Here is a 26,529-nt window from a genome sequence, read left to right as displayed (position 1 = left end):
TGAATATGAAACAACGATCTCACCTGCGAGCAACTTGTCCTCAAACAGCTTCTTGTGTGTGGAAAACAGAACCCAGACCTTAAAGCCAACGCAAGATGCAAAAGGTTGATTAGTGCTTCTTATTGCTTTCTTCTCAGAGACTCCCCACAGATACTTTTTTACTACAGGCTTTGAATGCGACACTGGGATCAGTAGACAAGTAAGACAAAGCAACAAAATTCATTTCCTACTTCAGGGAAGGGGTTACCTTATAGGCTAGGATACTCCTGTTCTGAGTTTGCATATATTTATTGAGATTCTTTTGTTTCTTAAACAAAATTATAAATGTAGTCCTATGCATAAAAAAAGACTTAGAAGGGTGGATTTAAGCACATGATATGATCTATGTGATTGGTCTACTTTGGTTTTCTGTTGTCACAAAACACTGACTTGAGAAATGGTTTACAGGAAAAATTGAGTTAACCCTCATTAACACTTGACTGTCAAATACTCATATGATTTTTCTCTTGTGTTAATGCAGAGTGTGTGAAAGAAGTCAAATCATTAATGTGGATATATGTAATGGTAGGAAATATCATACGTGGAATGGGTGAAACTCCCATCATGCCTTTGGGTATTTCCTACATAGAAGATTTTGCCAAATCAGAAAACTCCCCTTTGTACATTGGTAAGTGTGAAAATCATCCTTTGAAGGGTAGAAACCAATTATTGATTTGGATGCTTTCTGGTTTCCAGAGGGTGAGCAGAGTGCTGCAACACTGTTGGTCATAAGATTGCTCAATGGGGGAATTTAGTAGAAGCCCAGGCAAGGCCCTTCATCAAGCTGCTTCTCACTGTTGGAGAGTCCTTTGGTGCCACCACATTATCTCAAAATCCTTTAAAGGTGCCCCAATATTTCCTGGAAATTTTCCTTAGATTCAATTATTTTTCTATATTTGCTACTGTTTGGTTCCCATTCTTTCATATCTAATTTATTATGACTTTAATATTGGTCATTTGGTGTCTGTAGTATTTTAAAATATAGTTTCACTTTTTTATTCTCTCCTCTCTCTCTCTCTCTGCCTCTCTGTCTCTCTGTCTGTCTGTCTGTCTGTCTTCCTCCCTCTGTCTGTCTGCGTATATGCATGTGACCTCTTCCATGTCAATGTCATGGTCAGAACACAGAATTTTAGATTTGGCCTGTGGATTGAGCCAGGGTTCTCACACCAGGTTTGGTGGACAAGTTCCTTTACCTGCTGAGCCATCTGGCTGCCCCTGTAGTGTTTCCCCTTAGCATGTTCCCGTAAACATGCTTACAGAGTAAGCCTTACCAAACCCTGCCTTCATCATGTCTTCTCTGTTAGGCCCACCATATCAGCTCTTTTCTTATTTACCAGCTGATCTCCTTTACTACTTTGGGCTCTATACCCTGCGTCTCTGTGAAGTCACTGGTGGAGTTTCCTTCCCTTATAGCTCCTCAGCATAGAAGGTTTCTTTATAATTTTAACAAATACATGTGTTTATTCTTTTATGAAATTATCATAAAAATCTATGCCCTTTTCAGGCAATGGGCTATTTAGTTTCTATGTTCTTATGTTGTCTCCTAAGTGATGTGAGTTTATTATTAATAACTTGCTTAACTTTTTGAGTTATTCCACCTATAGTTGATTATAAATCCTCAACTGTATATAGCAGTGTTTTTAACTGTGGGTCTTAACCCTTTGGAGGTCAAGTGACCCTTCCATGGAGGTCGCCTAAGAGAATCTGAAAACAGATATTTACATCACAATTCATAACAGTAGCAAAATCACAGTTGTGAAGTAGCCACAAAGACAACTTTATGGTTGGGGGCTTCTATAAAATTATGAGTGGCAGCATAGAGAAATTTGAGAACCACAGGTATATAGGACAGTTTTCAATTAATGTAGATATATGACTTAGAAACAGAAGAAAACAGCAACAATAATAAACTGAAGGAAGGTAAGGACAGAAGTGAATAAGCTTAAGATAAACTAAACTAAATATTAATTTTGTCTTATTGCTGAGACTTACATTTGGCAATAATACTTTTTAGTATTAATCCAGCTATTCTATTTAGAACCCTTGTCAGTCATCTATGGAAAAAATTACAAGCACTTTACTACCATAAGCTGTTAGTATATGTATGCTTTTATAAAAGTTCTAGAGACAGACATCCCCAGCACCTCACCAGCACCTCACAGCATGACGTGCATTAGAAGCTACTAGTGGTGTTTTTAATCATCTCAGCATGAAGGTCTCACTGGAGGAAATGCTGACGCAGTTGGTGTGCACCATAAACCTTCCAAGTGACTTAACCAAAGCTTTCCCCTGCTTAAAAAGTTCAGAGCCAAGACAGGCTCCATGCCTGTCATTAGTGAGTGAATTGGATCTCCCTGAAGATAAATTGGCTGAAATTCCCACTTCATAGTCTTTTTCCTTTTCGATTCTTTTTTTTATTTTATTTTTTTATTTTATTTTATTAATTTATTCTTGTTACATCTCAATGTTTATCCCATCCCTTGTATCCTCCCATTCCTCCCCCCCCCCCATTTTCCCATTATTCCCCTCCCCTATGACTGTTCCTGAGGGGGATTACCTCCCCCTATATATTCTCATAGGGTATCAAGTCTCTTCTTGGCTACTTGCTGTCCATCCTCTGAGTGCCAACAATATGATAGGCAGATTTGGGCCCAGGGGTCCCGCTCAAACTAAGGCACCAGCCAAGGACAATACAGGAGGTAAACTTTAAACCCCTTCCCAGATCTAGCCAATGGTCAGAATATTCTCCTTTTCGATTCTTTATGTCTACTGTCTTACTTTTTGAACATTATGCTACCCTTAATAAATGAGAATATATAGGGGGACGTAATCCCCCTCAGGAACAGTCATAAGGGAGGGGAATAATGGGAAAATGGGGGGGGGGAGGAATGGGAGGATACAAGGGATGGGATAAACATTGAGATGTAACAAGAATAAATTAATAAAAAAAAAAAAGAAAAAAAATAAATGCCTAAAATTTCATTGAGAGTAAAGGATCAAGAAGTAGACATTTAAAATAGAAGCAGAACAGTTTAATCAAAAGAAATGAACTCTAGTTCCTACTCTGCCTGGGAAGGGGAAAAAAAATCTAAGATTAAAAATAATTCAATCTCAAGGCTTTATTTTTATAAGCAAATTCTTTGTGTGTTTATGTAATTTCCTCTCTTTGTTTACTTTCAGGGATTTTAGAAACAGGAAGAGTCATTGGGCCTTTGTTTGGACTTTTATTGGGATCTTTCTGTGCAAGGATTTATGTAGACATTGGCTCTGTGAATACAGGTAACACAATGCCTTTTATTTATACAGTCCAGCCCCTAGAGTGTGGGAGAATGCTCAGGAATGCTGTCTCAACAGCTCTTTTGATCGTCAGCTAGACCTACACCACTTACAGATGGTAGTCCTAAGGGGAACAGAGGAGAAAGGCCACATTCTGATTCAAAATCCATCATAAGTCTATCACATTTCAGCCACAAAATTGGTTTAAAAATTTATATACATAGGCTTCTTTCAATGAGGCAGTCACTATGGATAGCAAAACAAATCTTTCAGTTATGTGATGAGCATCAATTTAAAAAGGTTTCAGATGAAAAACAAAAATAATCATTTACTTCTAAAAATTGATATCATCACATACTGCTAGATAAATTAGTTAATTTTAAAAAGAATATACAAAATAAAAATTTAATAACGTGCATTTTATCTTATTGTTTGTGTGTGTGCGTGTGTGCATGCGTTGCCTGATAAAATAGGGAGTTTCACTGTCAGTGCTTAGAATAGAAGTTAGAACCTCTGCAAAAGCAGCATCTCTTGGCCACAGAACTGTCTCTTCATCCCACTTCCTTGCCAAGTGTAATGTTTCAAGACAGGAATACATCAGGTTATAGCAAGTTCCTTAAATGTGTCTCAAATCGTGTTTCTGTCTTTTTTAAACACAATTTTAACCATTACTGCGTGTTGTTGTGGTTAATTTAAAAGTATGGCCAAGTAAATGTTTATTATTTGCCTTATTGTTATTACATCAGCATTATCTACTGTATTTAAGAATAGCCTTTTCATCTGGGGCAAGGCAGCTATTAGCTGCTAAGCTATTCTCTCTGCTCAAAGCCTGCAGGCCTTTGCTCTGCCCCAGTCTTCTGCCTTTCCCAGGTGTAGGCCTTTTAGTCATCCAGTCAAGGAGGCAAGGTTCAAGGCAGCAACTAGATGCTGCAAGACAATAATTAGCTTCAAAAGACATAGCATCAGGCCAAACTTCAGCAGCATGGAACACTCCAGAACCCTTTTTTTATCCTTAATTGTAATTTCACCTAATCCATGAACCTCGGACACTGTTTTCGAAAGGTCTGAATTATCAGGGAAGGTTACTTTGGCAAATGCTAGTAATCCCAGCATTTAGGAAGCAGAGGCAGAGGTAAAGGACCTCAAGTTCAAAGTCCAAACAAGAAGAACAAATGACGTACAAAATTTCTGCTCGAATGGAATGATGATGCTTAGTAATTTTCTACAGCTTACACAGGAAAGAATGGTGCAAGCTCATACGGTTTCTGTATTTCTTTACAGATGACCTGACCATAACTCCTGCTGACACACGCTGGGTCGGTGCCTGGTGGATGGGCTTTCTGATCTGTGCAGGAGTGAACATCCTCACCAGCGTCCCCTTCTTCTTTCTTCCCAAAGCACTCCCAAAGGAAGGACTAGAGGATAATGTGGATGAGACTAAAACTGGCAGAGAAGAGAAGCACAGAGAAAGAGCTAAGGAGGAAAAACACGGAATCACTAAAGGCAAACAGGAAAACTTTAAGCTCTATTTGGTTTAGCTGGTCTGTGGTTAGTGGGCACTTGTCACACTGTGCTGAGTTAAGGTAGCTTGTTACTAATCGTCCCTGATCAGCTGTGATAAACTTCTTCCACAGTTACCACTTGGAAACAACTGACATGATAGGGAACCTGACTTACCTTACATTAGACTTTATGAAAAACTCAAATTAATCTGAACACTCAATGAGTAAATATATTTTCTCATATGATTGAAAATCTATTTTATAGGAGATATTAATTCAAATTAAAAAGTACAAATAACCAAAAATCCAAGCGAAGACAATATAATATAATAAAAACCTGTTTGATAAGAAAAAATGTTAGTTTAGCGATGATGAGCATTCTTGAAGTCAAAGCTGAAAGAGAAATCGTGGCAGGTGACATAACGCTGTACATTTGAAAGTACATGATAGTTTACAGAATTGGTCCTTTAGAAAAGACTGTTTTAAACAAGCAGAAATGTTACCAACCTATGATGCAGAGTGGAGATGGTTCTGTGAGAAACTAGAATGGGACAGCGGAGTGCCCTGGCATTGACTGCTGAAGGGAGCACTTTATTGAGGATATTGCTATTTACTGTACCACTCATACCCTCCCAGATCTATGTGCATAGAATAGTCACAAATCTGCCCTGAACATTACTAACCATGGCTGAGGAGCCAGTCACGCTGGGAGCTAATGCAGGGGCTAAAACATTCTTAGAATCATGGTCATCTTAGTGATTCTCTTTAAAGGGCCAGTTCTGACTGCTCTGTGAGATTTTGTCACCTGCCAGATCAACATGATTTCAAAGCTAGGAAAGAGCTGAGCAGAGAAGACATACAGAAAGTGACTGTGCCCTGTGGGGACTCATCTAGAACAGGGATGTCAACAAACTAGGTCGAGTTTGAAAGCTCCCAGGAGTTATGACTGCAACCATTTCACTCATAAAGATGGATTTTACCACTAGAGTATATATTTTTTAAAAATTAAACCATTCTGCCTTAACTTTTAAATAGTTTCTTCTTGATACTTTTCTCCCAGTGAAATTCTAGGTAATTTATTAAGTATTGTGTAAAATTAGAAAAATCAAGGCAGCTTCACATGAAAATACATAAAGGAAAAGACTGTGAAGGGTCTGTTCAGCCAAATTGCCTCAGTGAGATCCAATCTATTTTCTAGAGACATGATCCAAACCTGATTCTCTGCTTTTTAAACAACTTGAATCTCAGCTGTTCTCTCTTCCTCCTCCTTCTCCTCCTCTTTCTTGTCTTTCTCCTCCTCCTCCCTCCTCCTCCTGTTCTTCTTCTTCTTCTTTTTCTTCTTCTTCTTCTTCTTTCTTCTTCTTCTTCTTCTTCTTCTTCTTCTTCTTCTTCTTCTTCTCCCCTCCCCCTCTCACCATGCCTCGCTGACTCTCAGCTTCTTAAGCAGGGAAAATTTTTGCTATGTCACTTGGAAGATGCTTAGTGCACACCAACTGGCACAGCATTCCTTTATGTTGAGATGTTTAAAAACATCACTAGGTGCTTCTAATCCTGCTATCAAGTACTGATGAGATGCTGGGGTTGTCTGGGCAGCAGCATTATTTCTGGAGCCTTCACAAGCTTTTAGCTCATCCATTCTTGCACAAAGGAGTGATAGCATCAGAGTCTCAGCTCAGACTTCCCCATAGCATGTCCTTTCAGATTCCAGAAAACAAATCCATCACTGTCTAATGAAGGCAGGAGACTAATAGAAGGAGAGAAGAGAAAGCAAATGAAAGGGTGGGGCTATGGACACAATCCCATCTCCTTATAGTTTGGCTTGCTGGTACAATTGAGTTCTGGCTCTTATATAGCCTGTCGTACCACTTACTTCCTGAAGTGACTTAAACAATGATATAGAACTTTAGCCCCAAAGGGGTAAAAATGTACCAAATGCATTGTGTCACAGCACTGTATCTTTAAGGAGATTTTAGGAGAACACTGGACATAAAAGGCAAGGCCAAGTTAGCTTGTTGGTTTCTACACTCCCTTGTTTCAGATTTCTTGCCATTCATGAAGAGGCTGTTTTGTAATTGGATTTATATGCTTTTCATGCTTCTAAGTATTCTCCAGATGAGTGTATTTATCAATTCATTCACCTTCCTGCCTAAATACCTGGAGCAGCAATATGGAAAATCCACTTCAGAGGCAGTCTTCCTCATAGGTATGTACTTACATTATTTAGTACCACACAGATATATAAACAATAAGAAGATGTGACTAGGATACTACAATGGAATTAAAATCTGGTAGGATATTCTTATAAATTGCTTCTTTTCAGTGTCCAGTGAAATCAAAGAAGGATATGGAATGGAATTGACTAGAAATGTGCTTTTGTTCTATCTCCAGTGATAATGGAAACCATCACACTTATGGCAGGCTTAGGGGAAGCTCATACCAGCCAGTTTTCACACACCAATGTGTCACTTCAAAGAGGGATGCAGAGTCAACTCCCTGGGACTCTGTGTCTCACTCCCAGATTTTACCTCTGGGCTTCCGTTCTTGCTCTCCTCATTCCTCCTCAGTCAGTTGCTTGGTCCCTGGTGGTCTGAGGAGTCTGTGCAGCCACAGTCTGCTTTTCTAAAAAGTACACTAAGCTCAGGCATTGTAAGGAACTTTTGATTTTTCCTGGGTTCATTTTACTCTCAAAAACCGAAGAAAGATCACAGGTTTTCAGCATCCACCTTACCTAGAGATGCCCGAAACCCACACCCCAGTCCTCATCATCAGATGCATAACATTCAATATGCAGATGTAGACCTGCAAATGGCGTTTACATTCTTCTAAGCTTGTTGCTGGCATTGTGTGAAAACAACCTAGCCAGAATTTGTTCCTGTCTTTTTCTTTTATTTTCCTTTGAGTTTTGGCTGGAGAAAAAGTCAGTGAGGAAGAATGCTGGGCAACGGACAATGCACAAAATGTTCTACACTTGATAACCAAGGACTCAACGGTGACCTTTGAAATCACCTGGAGTTGAGTCAAATTTCCAGGAAACAGAGTGGAGAGAAATATACGAAATATTTAATATCATTTATGTGTGATGCTTATAAAGTCTATATAAACTGCTGCAAATGATTATGTAAATGATATGTTTTTAAGCTGACTTTATGGGGCATTTGGAAACCTCTTTTTATGTAGTATGTGAGTGAGTAGGGCTCAGATCACTGTATATTAGAACTAAATAGATTCTTAAATAAGTTATATTAGATAAATTTGTTACATAATTTATTTTCCTGCTCTCTTTAATAAATGCTACCTTAATTGCCATTTTAGGTCTTTATACCTTACCTCCAATATGCATTGGATATTTAATCAGCGGGTATATAATGAAGAAATTCAAGATCACTGTCAAGAAAGCTGCATACATAGCATTCTGCCTATCCTTGTCTGACTACTTTCTAGCACTCTTTCACTTTATGCTGACCTGTGATAATTTCCCTGTTGCTGGCCTAACTACCTCTTATGAAGGGTATGTTGTTTCCTAATGAAGATCATATTTTCAATTTGCTAGTGCATTTCCTCCAGAAGTTATATACAACTAGATCATTTTATTATAACCTAATGGCGGTGATCATTGGTTACATGTAGCTTCCTCCCACCAGTAAGTCCTATAGGATCCCAGACAAGTGAAATGCTTATTAACGAGGTGAGGGGACTAACAGTGGGTAAGTATACGATTCCACGTGCATATGAGTACCTGCCATGGTGATATCCTAGTCTGCTTTGAAGTATGATAAATTAAAATAACTTAGATATCTGTAGCTTAAATTATCTATGTATTTTATGCCCCCATCAGCAGATAGCTTTAAAAGTTGAGTATACAGGCCAACATTCCTTCATAGGTTTCTAAAATGGGCTCAAATTTAGCAAACTAGAATCTAATACATGGTAAGTCAATTAATGTATATATTTATAGATGTCACTGGTAAACATATCTCAGGTACTCTGTGGTCTTAGATTTTACATTTTAAGTGTTGTCTGGTCATATTCTGAATTAACATGGGAAATGTAAAACTTAGTTTAGGGAAATGGTTTTATCAGTTAAAATGAAATAAAGCATACAGTTGGAATTTCTTTTCGAGGGGTTGAGGATAGGACTCAGTGATAAAGTGCTTGCTGAGCAGGCAGGAGGTACTGGATTCAGAATTTCAGAATCCATGGAAGCTTGGCAGGCGGGGTCTGTGTAACCCTAGTGCTCTGACTGTGAGCTGAGTAGAATGGGCAGGAAACTGAATGTTCATGGGCCTATTAGTCTGGCATTTGCAGCAGCAAACAACAGGGGCCTCTGTCTCCAACAAGGTAGAAGGTTATCTTCTGACGTCCACATGCCTGCTGTTATACAGGTGTGCCTACACACACACAGACACACAGATACACAGAAACACACACACATATGCACATGTGTGTGCGCGTGCACACACACACATGAGAGAGAGAAAGAGAGAGAGAGAGAGAGAGAGAAAGAGAGAGAGAGAGAGAGAGAGAGAGAGAGAGAGAGAGAGAGAGAGAGAGGGAGAGAGAGAGGGAGAGAGAGGGAGAGAGAGATTAAAACTAAAATTCTTTCAAAACCTTTAAAAATTATACGACTTGAATAAGTTAAAATCTAAAATCACAACTAGATATATATATATATCATCTGATTTGACTCTCTTTTTAGACAGGAATTTTTCCACTCTCTTTGTAGACGTAGAAATTGAAACTCATGGGAAGTTAGTGATATCACAGTAACTGGCTTCAACACTCCAAAGCAGAATTGTACACGCCGAGTGCATCTCCAGCCATGCTGACTGCACACTGTGTTTGAGGGACAGCATTGAGTTCATCTGCTAGACTCAACATTTTCCTCTTTCAATCCCATAGTAAATGCTGGGGGATTGCTATATCTCAGAAAAGCATGGCTGGTTAGTCATATCTGTCTGTATTGGGGTCTGAATTCACCATTTATCTTATAAATGGAAACTGCAGAGTTTCCCCAAGCCATCCCTCTCAGTATTTCCCATAAGGCAGATCAATGAGAGACTAGCCACCTTCCATTCAGCTCTAACAGCACAGAACTGTCCTATAGCATTGGCTTTTAGTGTTTACTTTTGAAGTAATTGAAAAAAGCATCCATGACACCAGTAGAGCAGATAACATGGGCGCCAAAGCCAGTTTAGAGACCTCACATTGATATTTGGGTGGTCTGTCTGTGTTCTGGGGAAAAGATGAAATGTTTCTCTCCCTCTCCCTCCCTCCCTCCCTTTTTTGCCCCCTCTCCCTCTCCCTATCTCTCCCTCTCTTTCTGTGTTATGTGCACGAGAACTTAAAGAGATGAAAATAAAGTGCTTCAGTAGGTTTTCAGAATCCATAATGTATTTAAAATCATTTCAGAGTTCAGCAGCCTCCATATGTGGAGAATAAGTTCCTTGCTGACTGCAACACCAGGTGTAGCTGCTTAACAAAAACATGGGATCCAGTGTGCGGCGACAATGGCATAGCGTACATGTCAGCCTGCCTTGCAGGCTGTGAGAAGTCTGCTGGAACAGGAATCAACATGGTAAACACCCTTTCAGTGTTTGGGCTGCTGTTTGTGTGCTGCACTAACATGTGCTGTGACCTAAGCCTACATCCGCTAAGAAGCAAAAATAGTCATGCCTAAAAATTAGATTTATCCTTTTTGTAAACAACTCAATTTTCTTTGTATATGCACACTTGCCCTTAAAATTCCTAAACATTATGTAGAGCTTTAACAGAGTCTGAGCATTATTTTGTAATTTCAAAGCAGTTGAGAATATTGTTCAAGTGATCTGAGTTAAAATGTCTGGACAGGATGGAGAGATGGCTCCACTGTAAAAAGCACTTGCTGCTCTTTCAGAGGACATGTTTGGTTCCCAGCGCACACATGGGGCAGCTCACAACCCCAGCTCCAGGCCATCTGACACCCTCCTCTGCCTTCCTCAGGCATCCACATGCACCTGTTTGTGTACACACAGATACAGAAGCATGCACGTAAATCCACATTAAAGTTGAAACTGTAAATTACTCTGACAGAACTTGACCTTTGTTGTGATAGGATCTTATGAAGCCCAGGCTGGCCTCAAACTTGCTGTGTAGTTGAGGTGAACAGAAGACTTATCTTTTCATATCATGATCTGATTTATTTATTTATTTATTTATTTATTTATTTATTTAGTGGTATGCAGGTGCCTGTCCATATGGAGGCCACAAGGCTACCTCAGCCGTTGACTCTCAGGCCCCATGTTCTTGGTGCTTTTGAGACAGGATCTCACCGGCATGGAATTTGCTTCTGTTATGCCATCTGGCACATGAGCCCTGGATCTTCAGAGCACCAGGGTTGCAAGCACATCCTCCATGTGAGCATTTCTCACATGTGTGCTGGGGATACGAACTCAGGTCCTTAAGCTTTGCAGGACTTTACTGACTGTTCCACCTCCTGGCATCTCATCATGATCGTTTAGCAAGATAAAGAGTCAAGCATTTTTCTTGCCTTAAACATGGTGTAATACTTAGAGTGGGTTGATATTCAAGATAAAATATAAATTTTGATATATAATCAAATTTAGAAATCAGACAATTAAAAATATTGACTTTACTTTTTAAATAAACACTTTCTCTTAGGGACATGACTTTGTTTATCTGTAAGCACCTAACTACTCTATCATTCTGAAATACATTTTGTTTTAGTACTTAGTACTAGGTGAAAAATTAAACAAAGCACTATTTGCTATCTTTAAAAAAAATCTGGTTAGGGCTGGTATAGCCTTTAATCACAGCACCTAGAAGTCAGAGGCAGGAGGATCTGTGAGTTTGAGGCCATCTAAGTCTACAGAATGAGTTCTAGGACAACCAGAGTTATACAGAGAAATTATGTCACAGAACATCAGATAAAATGTGTTTAGGCTGCAAAAGTTAGCTCAGTAGATAAAGGCATTTGCCACTAAGCCTCACCACCAGAATGGTGTGCTGGGACCCACATCGTATAGGGAGAGAAGGAACTCCCCTAACCTAACCCCTGATTTCTCCTTGTATGCCATGGCAAACACATGTACACATACACACACAAGCGAATAACCAACCAGCCAACCAAATGAATATTAAAAAATATAAAGTGCATTCAGGATAATTAATTTTTTGCAAATTTAGCCTGTGATTTAGAAAAATAACAGCATTTGAAAAAAATCTACCTGTTTATATTTTACGATAGAATTCTGAGATTGAGGGGAGAGAGAGAAAGAGGGAGGGAGGGAGGGAGAGAGAGAGAGAGAGAGAGAGAGAGAGAGAGAGAGAGAGAGAGAGAGAGAGAGAAAGAGAGAGAGAGAAAGATGGGAATAAAGAGGAAATGAACCTCCATTTTTTATTTATTATTATTTTTAGTTAATGGTGTATGCATGCTCACTCTGTCCCTCCTTCAAACTATATGATTGCTCTTCCTCTGAGTTATGCCATTGGCCACAACACTCTCCATTTGATCCAACTAGCTGTGTAGAAAATACTAAAGGTTTGGGCCCAGTATTTTTATGCCTTCAATAGGACACTGGGTTTTATTTGTTTGTTTTTTGACAGGTGTTTCAAAACTGCAGTTGCATCTACTCATCAGGAAACTCATCTGCTGTCCTTGGACTGTGTAAGAAGGGCCCTGACTGTGCTAAGATGCTGCAGTACTTTTTAATCCTGAGTTTAATTGTCAGTTTCATCTACTCTCTAGCAGCCATACCTGGGTACATGGTTTTCCTGAGGTAATAAATAACACCTTTAATTAGCTTTCTCTCTTTCCTTCTTCATAGTGTTTGTGTGCGTGTGCGTGTGCATGTGCGTGTGTGTGTGTGTGTGTGTGTGCGTGTGTGTGTGTGTGTGCCTCTAAGAACATAGGGAGGTCAGAAGACATTGTTGGCGATTCAGTTTTCTCCTTCATCTTGTTTTGAGGCAGGGGCTCTCTTGTTATTTCTGCTGCTGTGCTGCCTGTTCACTCCAGCCTACCTCAAGGTCCCAAGCAATCCTGTTTTCTCCTCCTGTTTCCCTGGGAATGCTGGAATTACAGATGCATTCCACTGATTTGATCATATTTAGTTTAATATTTTACTAATGTTCCTGGGTTCTGGGGATTAAATTCAGATCACCAAGTCTTTATGACCAGAATCTATATGCACTGAGTCATCTCACTGATTTCATTTAGTTTTTTGGTAATTTTTTTCCCAAGAGAGGATCTTGGATTTGGCTCCTAGAACAGCAATGATCTAAGATATATTTATCAAGACTCTTCTACTAAGCATTGCTGAATTTAGCAATAATCTAGTTTGGTGAAATCTTCCCTCCCATCTTTTCCTATTTCTGACCCTTATATCTTAAGCCTAAATGAACAGACACCATGTTTTGACAGGTGAAGAGTATTTGGGTAGCACTCACTTCCTGTGGCTCAGCCAACTGACTGGCACAGTGTGAAACCTTGTGTAAAAGTGACCGGGGTCCCTTGACGTCCTGAGCTTAAAGAGTCTTTGTAAAGAAACATGTATGCAATGGCAGATGCTCTCTATCCAGGAAGTACATTAGTGCACTAGCATAGACTCTAGAATATGGAGGGTTATGAGGGCAATGGCAGATGCTCAGCTCTTACACATAAAATGAGAATGTGGCAGGGCCAAGTTTCAAAGTTTATGTTCTTAGCAGGTGTTCTTTGCAGTCTAGAAAATTTCACACACATCAAGAATGGGAAAACAGTTCTACCTGCCTTTTATTGTCTTATTGCATTTCAGAAGCAAAATTGAGTTCACCATGATGTGTGATTAATTTATGAGTAAAACACGTTACCTTATAGACTGGACCATGCTTCTCTTCTCCCTTTCCCTGTGCTTGTCTGATTCCTTGGCCATGTTCCCTGTGCACTTGGTCTCTTCCTTTTCCATGTATAATTCTTCTTTCCTTTTCCTTTTATCCTCTTCTCCCATCAATTTCTCTTTTCTTCTCCTTCCTCTCCTCTCCTCTTCTCCTCCCCTCCCTTTCCCTCCCCTCCTCTCCTCCCATCTTCTCCCCTCCCCTCCTATCCTCTTCCCCTCCCAGTCCTTCCCCTCCCCTCTTCCCCTCTCTTCTCTTCTCCTCTCCTGACCCCTTTTTCTCTCTGCCTTCTAACCCTTCCTTTCACTCCTCTTCATTCTTACCCCCCATCCTGCTACCTCCTAATACACAGTCACTGGAATAGGCTAAATACATGTTCTTATTAATTCATTTTTTATAAGATGTTATATTTTTATATTCACCAAATAGAGATGTGGTATGTGCATTTCTTCATCTCATAAATTCGTGGACAGATGAAGGTGCCAAGTATTGCTAGTTCTTAATTCTTATTCTTACAAATGAGGGACATTTGGGTGTGGCATTTGTCACCCCATCACATGCCAGGGAGATTCAGCTGATGTGGCTAAGTGATATCTCCTTTTTCCTTCAATACTCCAGATACCTTAGGTCCAAAGCCCCATGCTCAGTTGATAATGATAATTTTTTCCTCATAGAGGAGAGTGGTCATAGGTGAAGGGCATATGAGCAGATGAACACCCCTGTTAGGACCTCCAAAGATGCTCTGGAGAGATGCTCTCATGTTTACTGCATACCTATAAACACTTCATCCCATTCTCACTTTCCCACTTATCTTATTTCTGAAGCTGACAATTCATTTGAGACTGGTTGTAAAAAATTGATGTTTTAATGTATAATTATTTAATTTATGTTTGTGTGTGTGTGTGTGTGTGTGTGTGTGTGTGTGTGTGTGTGTGTGTGTGTGTATGCCATGGCATGGATATTGAGATGCCAAGACATGTCATAGGAGTTGGTTCATTTTCTACCGTGTGAGGTTCAGATATTGAACTCGGTTTGTCAAGCTTGGTGACAAGGATCTTTACCTACTGAGCCATCTTATAGGCTCTAATGTGTGCTTTATTGGTGTAGCTAGGGTAAAATGTATTAAAATCATTTTTCTTGTATCTCTTTGGTCTCTCTTGCAATATTTGATGATTGCAATGTAAATGATAGAAAACACAATACTACTGTTTGCGTGCTATCATTATTTTTCTAGTCTGTTGTGTTTTCTTAAAGTCTTTCATAGAATCACTTCCAAAATGAAATTCCTACAATTGTACATGTTTTGGCTTTCTTACCCAAGGATTATTTGGCAGGAAAAGGCCACAGTTTAAAAGGGCTTCCATATTCTTATTTTATAAGAATATTTTTTTTAGTTTTTATCCTTACACCTTTATAGGCCTCCCCGTTGTATGTAATTTTCAAAAACTTCATTCATCATGACCAAGTAGGCTTCATTCCAGGCATGCAGTGGTGGTTCAAAATACAGAAATCGATCAATGTAATTCATCGTATCAATAAACTGAAAGAAAAAACCACACGATCATCTCCTTAGATGCTGAATAAGCGTTCAACAAAATCCAACACCCATTCATGTTAAAAGTCCTGGATTTTGTCCTGGATACAAAATCAACTCAACAAAAAATCAGTACCCCTCCTGTATACAAGTGACAAAGAGGCTAAAATATACTTTTTTTTTTAAAGACAGTATAGGAGAGACAAATGTCTGAAGTTTTAAAATCCATATAACAAAGTAATTTTCTTAATGTTATAGCACACATAATAGACTCTTTGTTTATCTGTGGGACTGCATTTACTGTACCTTGAATTTTTATATGACACATATTGCATGAGAAACTGCTTGGCAAACAATTTAAGAAAAGAAAGATATATTTGTTTTGGGTTTCAAAGGTTTGGGTCCAGTGTCTACATGTAGAAAAATGCAATTAGACCCTTATTTGTCACCATGCACAAAACTCAAGTCCAAGTGGATTAAAGACCTCAACTTAAAACCAGAGATATTAATTCAGTTAGAGGAAAAAGTGGGGAAAAGCCTGGGACACATAGGCACAGGAAACAACTTCCTGAACAGTACACCAACAGCCCAGGCCTTAATGTCAACAATTAATAAATGGGACCTCATAAGGCTGAGAAGCTTCTGTAAGGCAGGAGACACTGTCAAGAGAACAAAGCGACAACCTACAGAATGGGAAAAGATCTTCACCAACCCTTCATCTGACAAAGGTTTAATATCCAAAATATATAAAGAACTCAAGAAATTAAATACCACAAAACCAAACAACCCATTTGCGAAATGGGGCTTGGAACTTAACAGAGAATTCTCAACAGAGGAATATCAAATGGCCGAGAAACACTTAAAGAAATGCTCGTCCTCATTAGTCATCAGAGAAATGCAAATCAAAATGACACTGAGATTCCATCTTACACTCATCAGAATGGCTAAGATCAAAAACTCAAATGACACCACATGTTGGTGAGGATGTGGAGAGAGAGGAACACTCCTTCATTGCTGGTGGGAATGCAAACGAGTACAACCACTTTGGAAAGCTATCTGGCGCTTTCTCAGAAAAATGGGAATAGGGCTTCCTCAAGACCCAGCCATCCCACTCCTTGGAATATACCCAGAAAATGCCCTACCACACAACAGGGACATATGCTCAACCATGTTCATAGCTCCTTTATACATAATAGCCAGAACATGGAAACAGCCTAAGTGTCCCTCAGTAGAAGAATGGACTAAGAAACTGTGATATATTTACACGATGGAATGCTACTCAGCTATTAAAAACGAGGAATTCCCGAAATTTGTGGACAAATGGATTGATCTAGAAATTATCCTAATGAGTGAGTTTACCCAGAAGCAAAAAGAGACAAACGGTATATACTCGCTTATATCAAAACACTAGTCCAAGGGATACGTACCATGAAAATCTTTACTTACCAAGAAAGTGGGTCAGAGGAGAGGACATCCTATTGTGACTTTAGGCGAGAGTAGCATGGAAGAATGGGAAAATAGTAGGACCCACAGGGTCCTGGAAACCTACAAGAAGAACTTTATGACAGGCAGATCTGGATCCTGGGGTCCTCCTCAAACTAAGGCACCAGCCAAGGAGAATACAGGCAGTAAGCTTCGAACCCCTACCAAGACCTAGCCGACGAACAGGATATTCTCCACCACTGAGTGGAGAATGAGATCTGACTCTCACACGAACTCTGGTGCTTCTTTTCTGACCATGTCCCCTGGATGGGGAGACCTGGTGGCACTCAGAGGAAGGATAGCAAGTTACCAAGAAGAGACTTGATATTCTAAGAGCATATATAGGGGGAGGAGGTCTCCCTCAGTCACAGACATAGGGGAGGGGAGAAGGAGAGAAATGGGAGGGAGGGAAGAATGGGAGGAAACAGGGCAAGGGCTAACAATTGAGATGTAATATGAATAAATTAATAAAATTAATTTAGAAATAAATAAATAAATATCAGCTATCAAAAAAAAAAAAAAAAAAAAAAAAAAAAAAGGTTTGGGTCCAGTATGATGAATATGGCATGGTGATTGCCATTGCCACCAGAAACCTCTTCATCTAAGTTAGCAAATAATGTCTAACTGATAAAGATCTCAGCCTTGCTTTAGATGTGGAGGTCAGAGGTCAGCTTTCAGGCATCCACACTTTCTTTCTCTGTGTGGGCTTAACAGAGACATAGCTGTACCATTCTCCCTTCAGGATGAAAAGCTTAAGCATTACAATCATGAACTATCCCTGTCATTGGAGGGTGGTAGGGCAGATATGGATTCTCCTGATGAGCTTGTATGTATGCATGTATGTATGTGTATATGTGTGTATGTATGTATATGTGTATGTATGTATCTAAGTATGCATATGTATATTTTTCAGGTGTATCAAGTCTGAAGAGAAGTCGCTTGGAGTTGGATTACACACATTTTCCACAAGAATATTTGGTATGAAGGATTTCCTTAACACATCAGACCAATTTTTCATGCTTAGTATACCAATTAATTTTCCTTGAATCAGAAGAGAATATCTTTTCAAACCACAACACAGCTGCCATTTTAAAGGGAGTAAGGGTGTATTCAGGAATCAAACATGAGTGACCATGACACGGGCACACAGATTCAGGTCATCCAGATGTGCTCCAACAGGAAGATTGTTTTGTGACGTTTATAGTTGGAGGACAAAGAAATCCATGAACAAGGTACTTCTCAAATACATCACTAGGAACATCAGGTAGAGTAGTTACAGCAAAGCAGGAAATTCTCTGCTGTAGGCTCAGAAGCTGACTTATGTCATTCTTAGTGGGCGGAGGCTCGTAGCCTCCTCAGTCAATACGTCACCAAAGCTTCACGTAAGAGTCATACAGATACGTGACCAGAGATGGGGATGGGTTAAGGAAAGGCTCAATAAAAGAGGTGAAAAGATAATTTTCTCTGGGTCTGTAAAATCCCAACTGTCTACATCCAGAAGGTTTGAATGATCTTGTAGTATCCTCAAGGTAGGTAGGTGTGTCCTCCCCACTTTGTAAGCCTTTCTGTTTGGAAATGGCTACTTGTAATTACTCTGAGAGTGAAGTAACTGCACAGATGAAAACTACTTCCCCTTGTCTTTAAAGACCTTACCTGACCTTAACCACACCTTTCATCTTTTTGTAGAGTCAACAATAAAGTGTTAGTTGCATGAACAGAAAGCCAATAGAAGGCATCTCAGCAAACATATGAGGTTCATGACTATGAACTCAATGAATATCCATTCTTTGCATCTTCCATATAGCTGTCATTTGTTATGATCTAGAAACTTTACATTAACTTACAATTCATAAAAGTAAGTTTAGAGCATTTGGTTCATTATATGTCTTCTGTCTTTTCTTTCTTCCTGTAAATGGACTAGATTTTTAAAATGTTGTTGTTTACCGGTTTGGGGTTTGATTTGTTTGCTTCAGTTTTTTTCTCTTCACTGCAGGCGGCATCCTAGGACCTATTTACTTTGGTGCCTTGATAGACAGAACATGTTTACATTGGGGAACTCGGAAATGTGGTGAGCCAGGGGCGTGCAGGATGTATGATATAAATAGCTTCAGGTAAAGATAACCATTGAGAATTGCTTTTGTAGCATAAAATGTCCTCACTCACATGTAGCATTTTCTTAATTGATAAGATTGCATATGGCATCATATTTTAGAATGCACATGGATGGCATAACTTCCTTATTTAATATTTGTGTATTATTTCTAAAGTGTCTGATACATACAAGCCTGAGTGGATTTCCTCAAAACCTTTCAATATACTTTAGAAGTGGAGCAGGTGTCTGCATAGAGGCCTTGGGGTAGCAAGGATGAGCAGCATCTTGAGCTGAGCTAGTATGGCAGAACACAAGAGGTAAACAGGAGAGGGGGATTAAGGACCTGGGACAATTGTGTTGTAGGTGGGAACAAAATCTCTCAGCACCCACCACTGTGTATCTATGGCCAGAGAGGAGGGAATCCTCCTTCATCTAGGGATCAAGATAACAGAGTCACAGCACAGCCAGGAGGCATGGGTTATGACCTTCTAACTTCTGAAAAGTTTAAAGCCCTCCCATGTTTACAGCCTGACTTGATGTACCTCAATCTGTTTGGTACCACGCAGTTCAGCAAATGTGCTGTAGACAGGGACTATCTGAGAAGGGGCCTGGTATCTACATGTGGCTGATAGTCTCATCTCTGTTAACCCATAGATGCCCCGCTACACATAATGGTTAGCTGCCCCATGAACACACCTTGTCTCAGTAAGGTGCTTGTGGTACAACTGAGAGTGTCACAAGGGAGAGGAGGATGCCACATAGAGAAACAATTGAAGCCATCACCCTCTAGAACTGGGAGACTAAGGAGCCAACTATTTGAGCTCCAGGTGCATGCAGTTCGGGTGGTTTCATGCAGTTCCTTGGTGTAAAAGAAAGCAGTTGCTTGCATGCATCCCATCATTCTCAGTGACGCGCAGGCACCTGTCACTCACAGCACAGTGAAAGAGCTGTGCACTCCCTGCTGCCTCACCCTGAAGTTCATGCCAGCCTAACCTAGAAACAGTTCTGGCCCTTACTTTGTTTGTCCTCTATGGCAGCAGGCCTGAGGAATATCACAGAGAAACTCTGTTTACTAAAGGCTGCATTGGAGAAAAGACCGCCCCCCCCCCCCCCCGGCTCCTAAAACCGCTTTGGCCAAAAGGAAGTTTTCCCATCTCTAGGTATAATGGAATCTTGGTCTGTTTCTGGGTGAGCATTATCCTGAATAAATCCTAAAGAAAGAAGAGCGGAGCACGGCTCTGTCCAAAGTGTTCATGCCTAAGGCAAATACAGCCTCACATACCTGTAGTAGCAGAACGAAGGGACTCAACTAGTTCTGTCAGCATACTTCTGTGTGTGCTAAAGTTCCAGTTGCCTTGACATCCCAAGAATGGGACAGTATACAGGAATGGTGAGCAAACTAATTTTTCTCCCTCAAATTGATTTTGCCAACACTTTTTATAACTGTAGCAGAAAATAAACTAAGATATTTCTTAAGCACTTACTTATGTATAAAAGTTGAATCTATTTCTACAGTGCTATACTTGAAGTCTTAAGCACCTACAGTTATATACTATATTTTTACTCTCCTTCTGCAGAAGCAGCCATGGTAATTTTTCTGTTTTCTTTTTGTTTCTTTGTTTCTGTTTTTTTTTAAATACTGGGTTTCTCTGTGTCCAGCTTTTGCTGTCCTGAACTAACTTAGTAGACCAAGTTGGCCTTGGGATCACTGAGATATGTGTACCTCTGCTCCCTGAGTGTAGAGATTCCTTTATTCTTATGTAGTCCAGTATGTCCTGCCTAAAGAATGGTAATACCAACAGTGGACTGTTTCTTCTCATCTCAATTAATATAATAAAAATAATGGCACATGTCCATGTTTACAGGCTAGCATAATCCACACAAGCCAGCACTGAAATTTTTTTCCCAGGAGATTCTAGATTGTATGAAGTTGACAACACTATCCACAATACCAGAGTTTATTGTAAACATGTCGAGAATAAAAAGGAATACTTTCTTAGTTATTTAGAAATATACAATAAAGAAAACACAACTTGAGGAAATCGTGGAGTTGGAAAACCTAGGGAAGAGACAGAAATTGCTGACACAAGCAACATCAGCAGAACAAAGAGAGGGAAGAGAGTATCTTAAAAGTAGAAGATACAGTTGAAGTCATCAATACATTAGTCAAACAAAATATTAAAACTAGAAACTTCCTGACACAAAATATCCAAGAAATCTGAGACACTATGGAAAGACCAAGCCTAAGACTAAATAGGAATAGAAGAAGGAGAAAACTCCAAGCTCCAAGACCCAGAAAACATTTTCAATGCAATCAAAGATGAAAACCTCCCCAACCTAAAAAACAGTGATGCCTATAAAAATATGAGAAGCCTACAGCAGTCCAAATAGAGTGAACCAGGAAAGAAAATCCTCATGTTACATAGTGACGTACATACTACATGTACAGAGCAAAGAAAGAATATTAAAAACTGCAAGGGAAAAAGGCCAAGTCACTTAAAAAGGTAAACCTATCAGGATTACTCCCTGACTTCTCAACAGAGACTATGAAAGCCAGAAGAGCTGGACAGATGCCATGCAGACCCTAAGAGACCATAGATGTCAGCCCAGACTACTATACCTAGCAAAAATTCCAACCACCATTGATAGAAAAAACCAGATCTTCCATAACTAAATTAAGTTTAAACAGTACCTAGCCACAAATACAGCACTGCAGAAGATACTAACAGGAAAACTCCAAGGAGACTAACTACACCCAGGAATATAAAGGAAATAAATAACCACATATTTGCCAAACCAAAATAAAGGAAGTGGCGTTTCTGCACACACACACACACACACACACACACACAAACATACATACAAACACACACATACATGTGTGCACACACACACACAGTATCACCACCAATATCAAAATAATAAGAATTAACAGCCACTGGAAATTAATGTCCCTCAACATCAATGGCTGCAACTCTCCGTATAAAATGACAAAGGCTAACAGAGTAGATGCAAAAAGAGGAGCCATCATTCTGCTGCATACGAGAAATTCACCTCAGCAATAAAGATAGACATTACCTTAAACTAAAGGTCCAGAAAAGGCATTTCTAGCAAATGGACCCAAGAAACAAGCTGGAGTAGCCATTCTAGTATCTAATAAAGTAGACTTTTAAACAAAACTAATCAAAAGAGATGGAGTACTGACACTTCATACTCATCAAAGGATACATACAACAAGATGTCTCAATTCTGAACATCTGTGCTCTGAATGCAAGAGCACCCACATTCTGAAAAGAAACATTACCAAAGCTTATATCACACATCACACCCCACATATTAATAGTAGGAGACTTCAACACTCCATTCTCACCAGTGGGCAGGTCATTGAGACAGAAACTATCTAGAGAAATAGTGAAACTAAAAGATGTAATGAAATGAATGGACCTAACAGATTTCTACAGAACATTTCACCCAAACACAAAAGGATTTCCCTTTTTTTCAACACCTAACGGAATCTTCTCCAAAATTTGCTACATACATGGTCACAAAACAAACCTCAACAGATACAAGAAGATCAAAATAACCCCTTGCATCTTATCAGATCACCATGGATTTAAGCGGGAACTCAACAGTAGAAACAACAGAAAGCCTACGAATTCATGGGTGCTGAACAATGTCCTACTCAATAATCACTGAGTCAGGGATGAAATAAATAAAGAAAGAAAAGACAGTCTAGTATTCAATGAAAATAAAGGCATAACATACCCAAACATGGGACACAATGAAAGCAGTGCTAAGAGGAAAGCTCCTAGCACTAAGTGCCTTCATAAAGAAATTGGAGAGATATCATACCCTTTGAAGGCTCTAGAACAAAAAGAAGAAAATACACCAAGAGGAGTAGATGACAGGAAAGTATCAAACAAAGAGAACAATACAAATAATCAATGAAACCAAAAGCTGGCTCTTTGAGAAAATCAACAAGATAGACTAAGCCCTAGCCAGACTAAGTAAAAGGACAGAGAGAGTACCCAGATTAACAAAATCAGAAACGAAAAGGGGGACATAACAACAAACACTGAGGAAATCCAAAGAATCTTTCGGTCTCATTTCAAAGGCCAGTATTCCAAAAAATTGAAAAATCTAAAAGAAATGGATGATTTTCTTGATATTTCACTTACCAAAGTTAAATCAACATCAGGTAAACAGTTTAAAGAGTCCAAAGGAAATTAAAGAAGTCATCAAAAGGCTCCCAACCAAAAAAAAAAAAAAAATCCCAGAGCCAGGTGGTTTTAGCACAGAATTCTATCATATATTCAAAGAAGAGATAATACCAATATTCTTCAAACTATTTCACAATATAGAAATATAAGGAACAGTACCAAACTCATTCTGTGAAGCCACAGTCACCCTGACACTCAAACCAAAGACTCAACGAAGAAAGAGAATTTAAGACCAATTTCATTTATGAACCTCGATGGCAAAGCAGTCAATAATACACTTGCAAACCAAATCCAGGAACACATCAAAAATGTCACGCCCCATGATCAAGTAGGATGCATAGCAGGGATGCAGGGGTGGTTCAACATAAAAAAATCTTTCAGTGTCATCCATCATATAAACAATCTGAAAGAAAAAAAATCACATGATCTTTTCATTTGATGCAGAAGAAGCCTTTGACAAAATACAACATCCCTTCATGATAAAAAAAAATGTCTTAGAGACCACCTAAATATAATAGCAAGTTGATAGCTAACATCAAATTAAATGGAGAGAAACACAAAGTGAGTCTACTAAAACCAGGAACAAGACAAGGCTGCCTACTTTCTCTATATCTCTTTAAGATAGTATGTGAAATTCTAGATAGAGCAATAAGACAACTAAAGGAGATCAAGGGGATGCAAATTTGAAAGGAAGAAGTCAAAGTATGGCTATTTGCAAATGATATGACAGTATACATAAGTGACCCTCAAAATTCCACCAGAGAAGTCCTACGGCTGATAAACACCTTCAGCAAATGGCTGGTTACAAAATTAATTTTTAAAAAATCAGTATCCCTCCTGTACACAAACGACAAACAGGCTGTGATAGAAATTAGGGAAAAAACATCCTCACCATGGCAGAAATAATATTTAAAATGTGTCTTGGTGTAACTCTAACCAAGCAAGTCAAAGACCTGTATGACAAGAACTTCAAGTCTCTAAAGACAGAAATTGAGGAAGATATCAGAAGATGCAAAGATGTCCCATTCTCATGAGTCTGTAGGATTAACATAGTAAAACAATGTCCACTTACGAAAAGAAAATCTACATCAAGTCCCCATCAAAATACCAACACAATTATCTAAAGACATGAAAGAATAATTCTAAAATTCATATGGAAAAATAAAATCCCATAATACCCATAATAGCTAAAATAATCTTATACAATAAAAGAACTTCTGGAGGTATCCTCATCCTGGATTTCAAGATATACTAAATAGCAATAGTAATTAAAACTGTATTTTACTGGCATATAAATAGACTTGTGGATCAATGGAATCAAATCAAAAGCCCAGAAATAAACCCATACACCTATGGACACTTGATATTTGACAAAGAAGCTAAAAACCATACAATGAAGATACTAGATTGTATGAAGCCTGTAACACTATTCACCATACCAGGTTTTATAATAAATATGTTGAGAATAGGAGAGAATACTTCCATAGTTATTTAGAAATGTGCATATATCAAAATATGCATTTCCCAAACATATTAAATCCAGACACTTTAGGCATATTTTATTAAGTACACAAAGAAAAGAATCTTATGACAGTATTAAAAAAAAATAGTGAAAGGAAAAACTACCTAATTCGTTTGAGGAAGCTTGTAGTGTCTTCATGGTTTAACTGGACAAGTTCCTTAAATGAAAAGATTAGTACCTAAGGAGATGGTTCGGGGATTAATAACACATATTTCTCTTGCAGAGTATATGAGTTCAATTCCCATAACCCACATTGGGCAGCTCACAACTTCCTTTTACTCCAATTCCCAGGTTTGAGTAATTACTAGGACTCATGAACACATGAGACTGAACACATATACATAGATAAAAATAATTGAGATAGGTTTATTATTGTACATAGTAAAATATGTATGAAAATTGACAAATTGAGTTTACTAACTACATAAAAAATGACTAATAGGACTTATTTTAGACATATAAGAATTTTGATATCACAAAAATCTAATGGTGTATCAGAAAGACAAGTTGAAAAGTGACTTTATGGTGTTTTATACATGTGTGCTAACAATATGAACAAACCAAACAGAAAAGAGTAATTCCCTTAACATGATTCAGGGGTTTTATCTCAATATTTCAGAGACCATGTGATAATGACAGAAGAGGCATGTGGCAGAGTGTGAGGTGGCTAATTTTGAGGAGGATGTTCATGTTGACTGTTCTTTCTGGAAGCATTGAGTGCTTCCCACATTCATGGTGGGAATTCAATGCCATTCAAACCTTTCTGAAAACATCCTCATAGACAAACTCAGAGATACACTTCTATAATGATCCTAAATCCAGTTGGGATGACAATGGAAATGAGCCAAAACAAAGATGAAGAAAATGTATCTAAAGTTTTATGGTGAAAATTTTTTTTGACATTTTAACAAACTAATTTAAAAACTCAGCAAAATAGACTATATAAAATACACGTGCATAATTATTATCAGCTGCTTTTCTTCAAAGAATACAGACGGGATCTGTAAGAGTATAGAAAACTAGGTTTCACTAAACATTAAGATTTAATACAGACTAGTTCTTTTCAACAGGCGCATTTACCTGGGGGTGCCTGCAGCAGTAAGAGGATTAAGCTATCTCCCAGCATTCTTCATCCTAATACTTATGAGGAAGCTCCAACTCCCTGGGGAAATTGACTCTTCAGAAACTGGACTTGCAGAGATGGAGCTCACCGAGAAGGAAAGCAAATGCTTAGATGTGCACAGAAGTCCTGAGGTTGAGAATGATTCAGAACTGAAACGTATGCTACACTGAGTTTCCTATTGGCCTGTGCAAGCCCATGATGGGAATGTACATTTCACTTTGCTTTTTAAATCATGAGAGGTATTATCGGAACTGTATTTTATACTTAAGGATCTTAACAATTATTTTTCCTTATGATAAAATTATTTACTGATAAAAAATTTTCAAACTTTGGGGTAGTGTTTAAGATTTTCACAGGGAAGATTTCTTCAGCAAACTGCACACTGAACCTTAAAATTGCCTTAATTTTAAAAAATGATTGGCAAATTACGTTTTCTGTCACTCAATAAAGGGAAGGATGCTTTTCTCACAAATCTTCAAATATCTTTAAAGCTTTACTGTTACCAAAATAATATTTAATTTCATTGAATTTACACTTCAATATTGGAGATAATTAGAACTGAAAATATGTATCTGAGTTGTTTCACATTGTAACAAAATTGTCTGCATGTGTGTTTAACTATTTAGGAATTGTTAAGTCTTTTTTAAAAAAAATGTAAATTTTAGATGCTTCAAAGATTAGGCTTCTCTTTAATGTATCATCTTGTGTTTTCAATCTCTTCTCTCCTTACTCATTGCACACACATTTGATCATTTTCTTTACAGCTTTGGCAGATGTAATAAGGTTATTAAGAACCATGTAGCAAAAATAGTTTGAACTTTTTTCTAGAAGTTTAAAGCAGGCATTAAACACTTTCTTAAAAGCAAGTATT

At 38.6% G+C, this 26,529-nt stretch overlaps 1 protein-coding gene across 1 annotated transcript; it reads left to right on the top strand.

Moving 5' to 3' along the window:
* Positions 1–26,052, top strand: LOC127197594 (solute carrier organic anion transporter family member 1A5-like). Its single transcript, XM_051155540.1, has 11 exons — positions 1–104; positions 521–667; positions 3,220–3,318; positions 4,597–4,818; positions 6,856–7,020; positions 8,130–8,325; positions 10,227–10,392; positions 12,420–12,592; positions 17,615–17,679; positions 18,695–18,812; positions 25,606–26,052. Exons 2-11 carry the CDS (start codon positions 547–549, stop codon positions 25,826–25,828), a joined length of 1,548 nt encoding a protein of 515 aa, XP_051011497.1. The 5' UTR covers positions 1–104; positions 521–546; the 3' UTR covers positions 25,829–26,052.
* Positions 26,053–26,529: the final 477 nt, after the last annotated feature.

This window comes from Acomys russatus, chromosome 13, assembly GCF_903995435.1.
Source record: "Acomys russatus chromosome 13, mAcoRus1.1, whole genome shotgun sequence".
Lineage (NCBI taxonomy): Eukaryota > Metazoa > Chordata > Mammalia > Rodentia > Muridae > Acomys > Acomys russatus.
Note: the sequence above shows the minus strand (reverse complement) of the source record. Positions and strands in the feature narration are given on the sequence as shown.

What these genes read in the sequence shown, in the direction of transcription:
- LOC127197594 (XM_051155540.1), top strand. Translation starts at nt 547, where the DNA reads ATGTGGATATATGTAATGGTAGGAAATATCATACGTGGAATGGGTGAA. An exon ending in AAAACACGGAATCACTAAAG is followed by an intron (nt 4,819 to 6,855) that starts GCAAACAGGAAA and finishes CCCTTGTTTCAG; the next exon opens with ATTTCTTGCCATTCATGAAG. An exon ending in CTGGAACAGGAATCAACATG is followed by an intron (nt 10,393 to 12,419) that starts GTAAACACCCTT and finishes GTTTTTTGACAG; the next exon opens with GTGTTTCAAAACTGCAGTTG.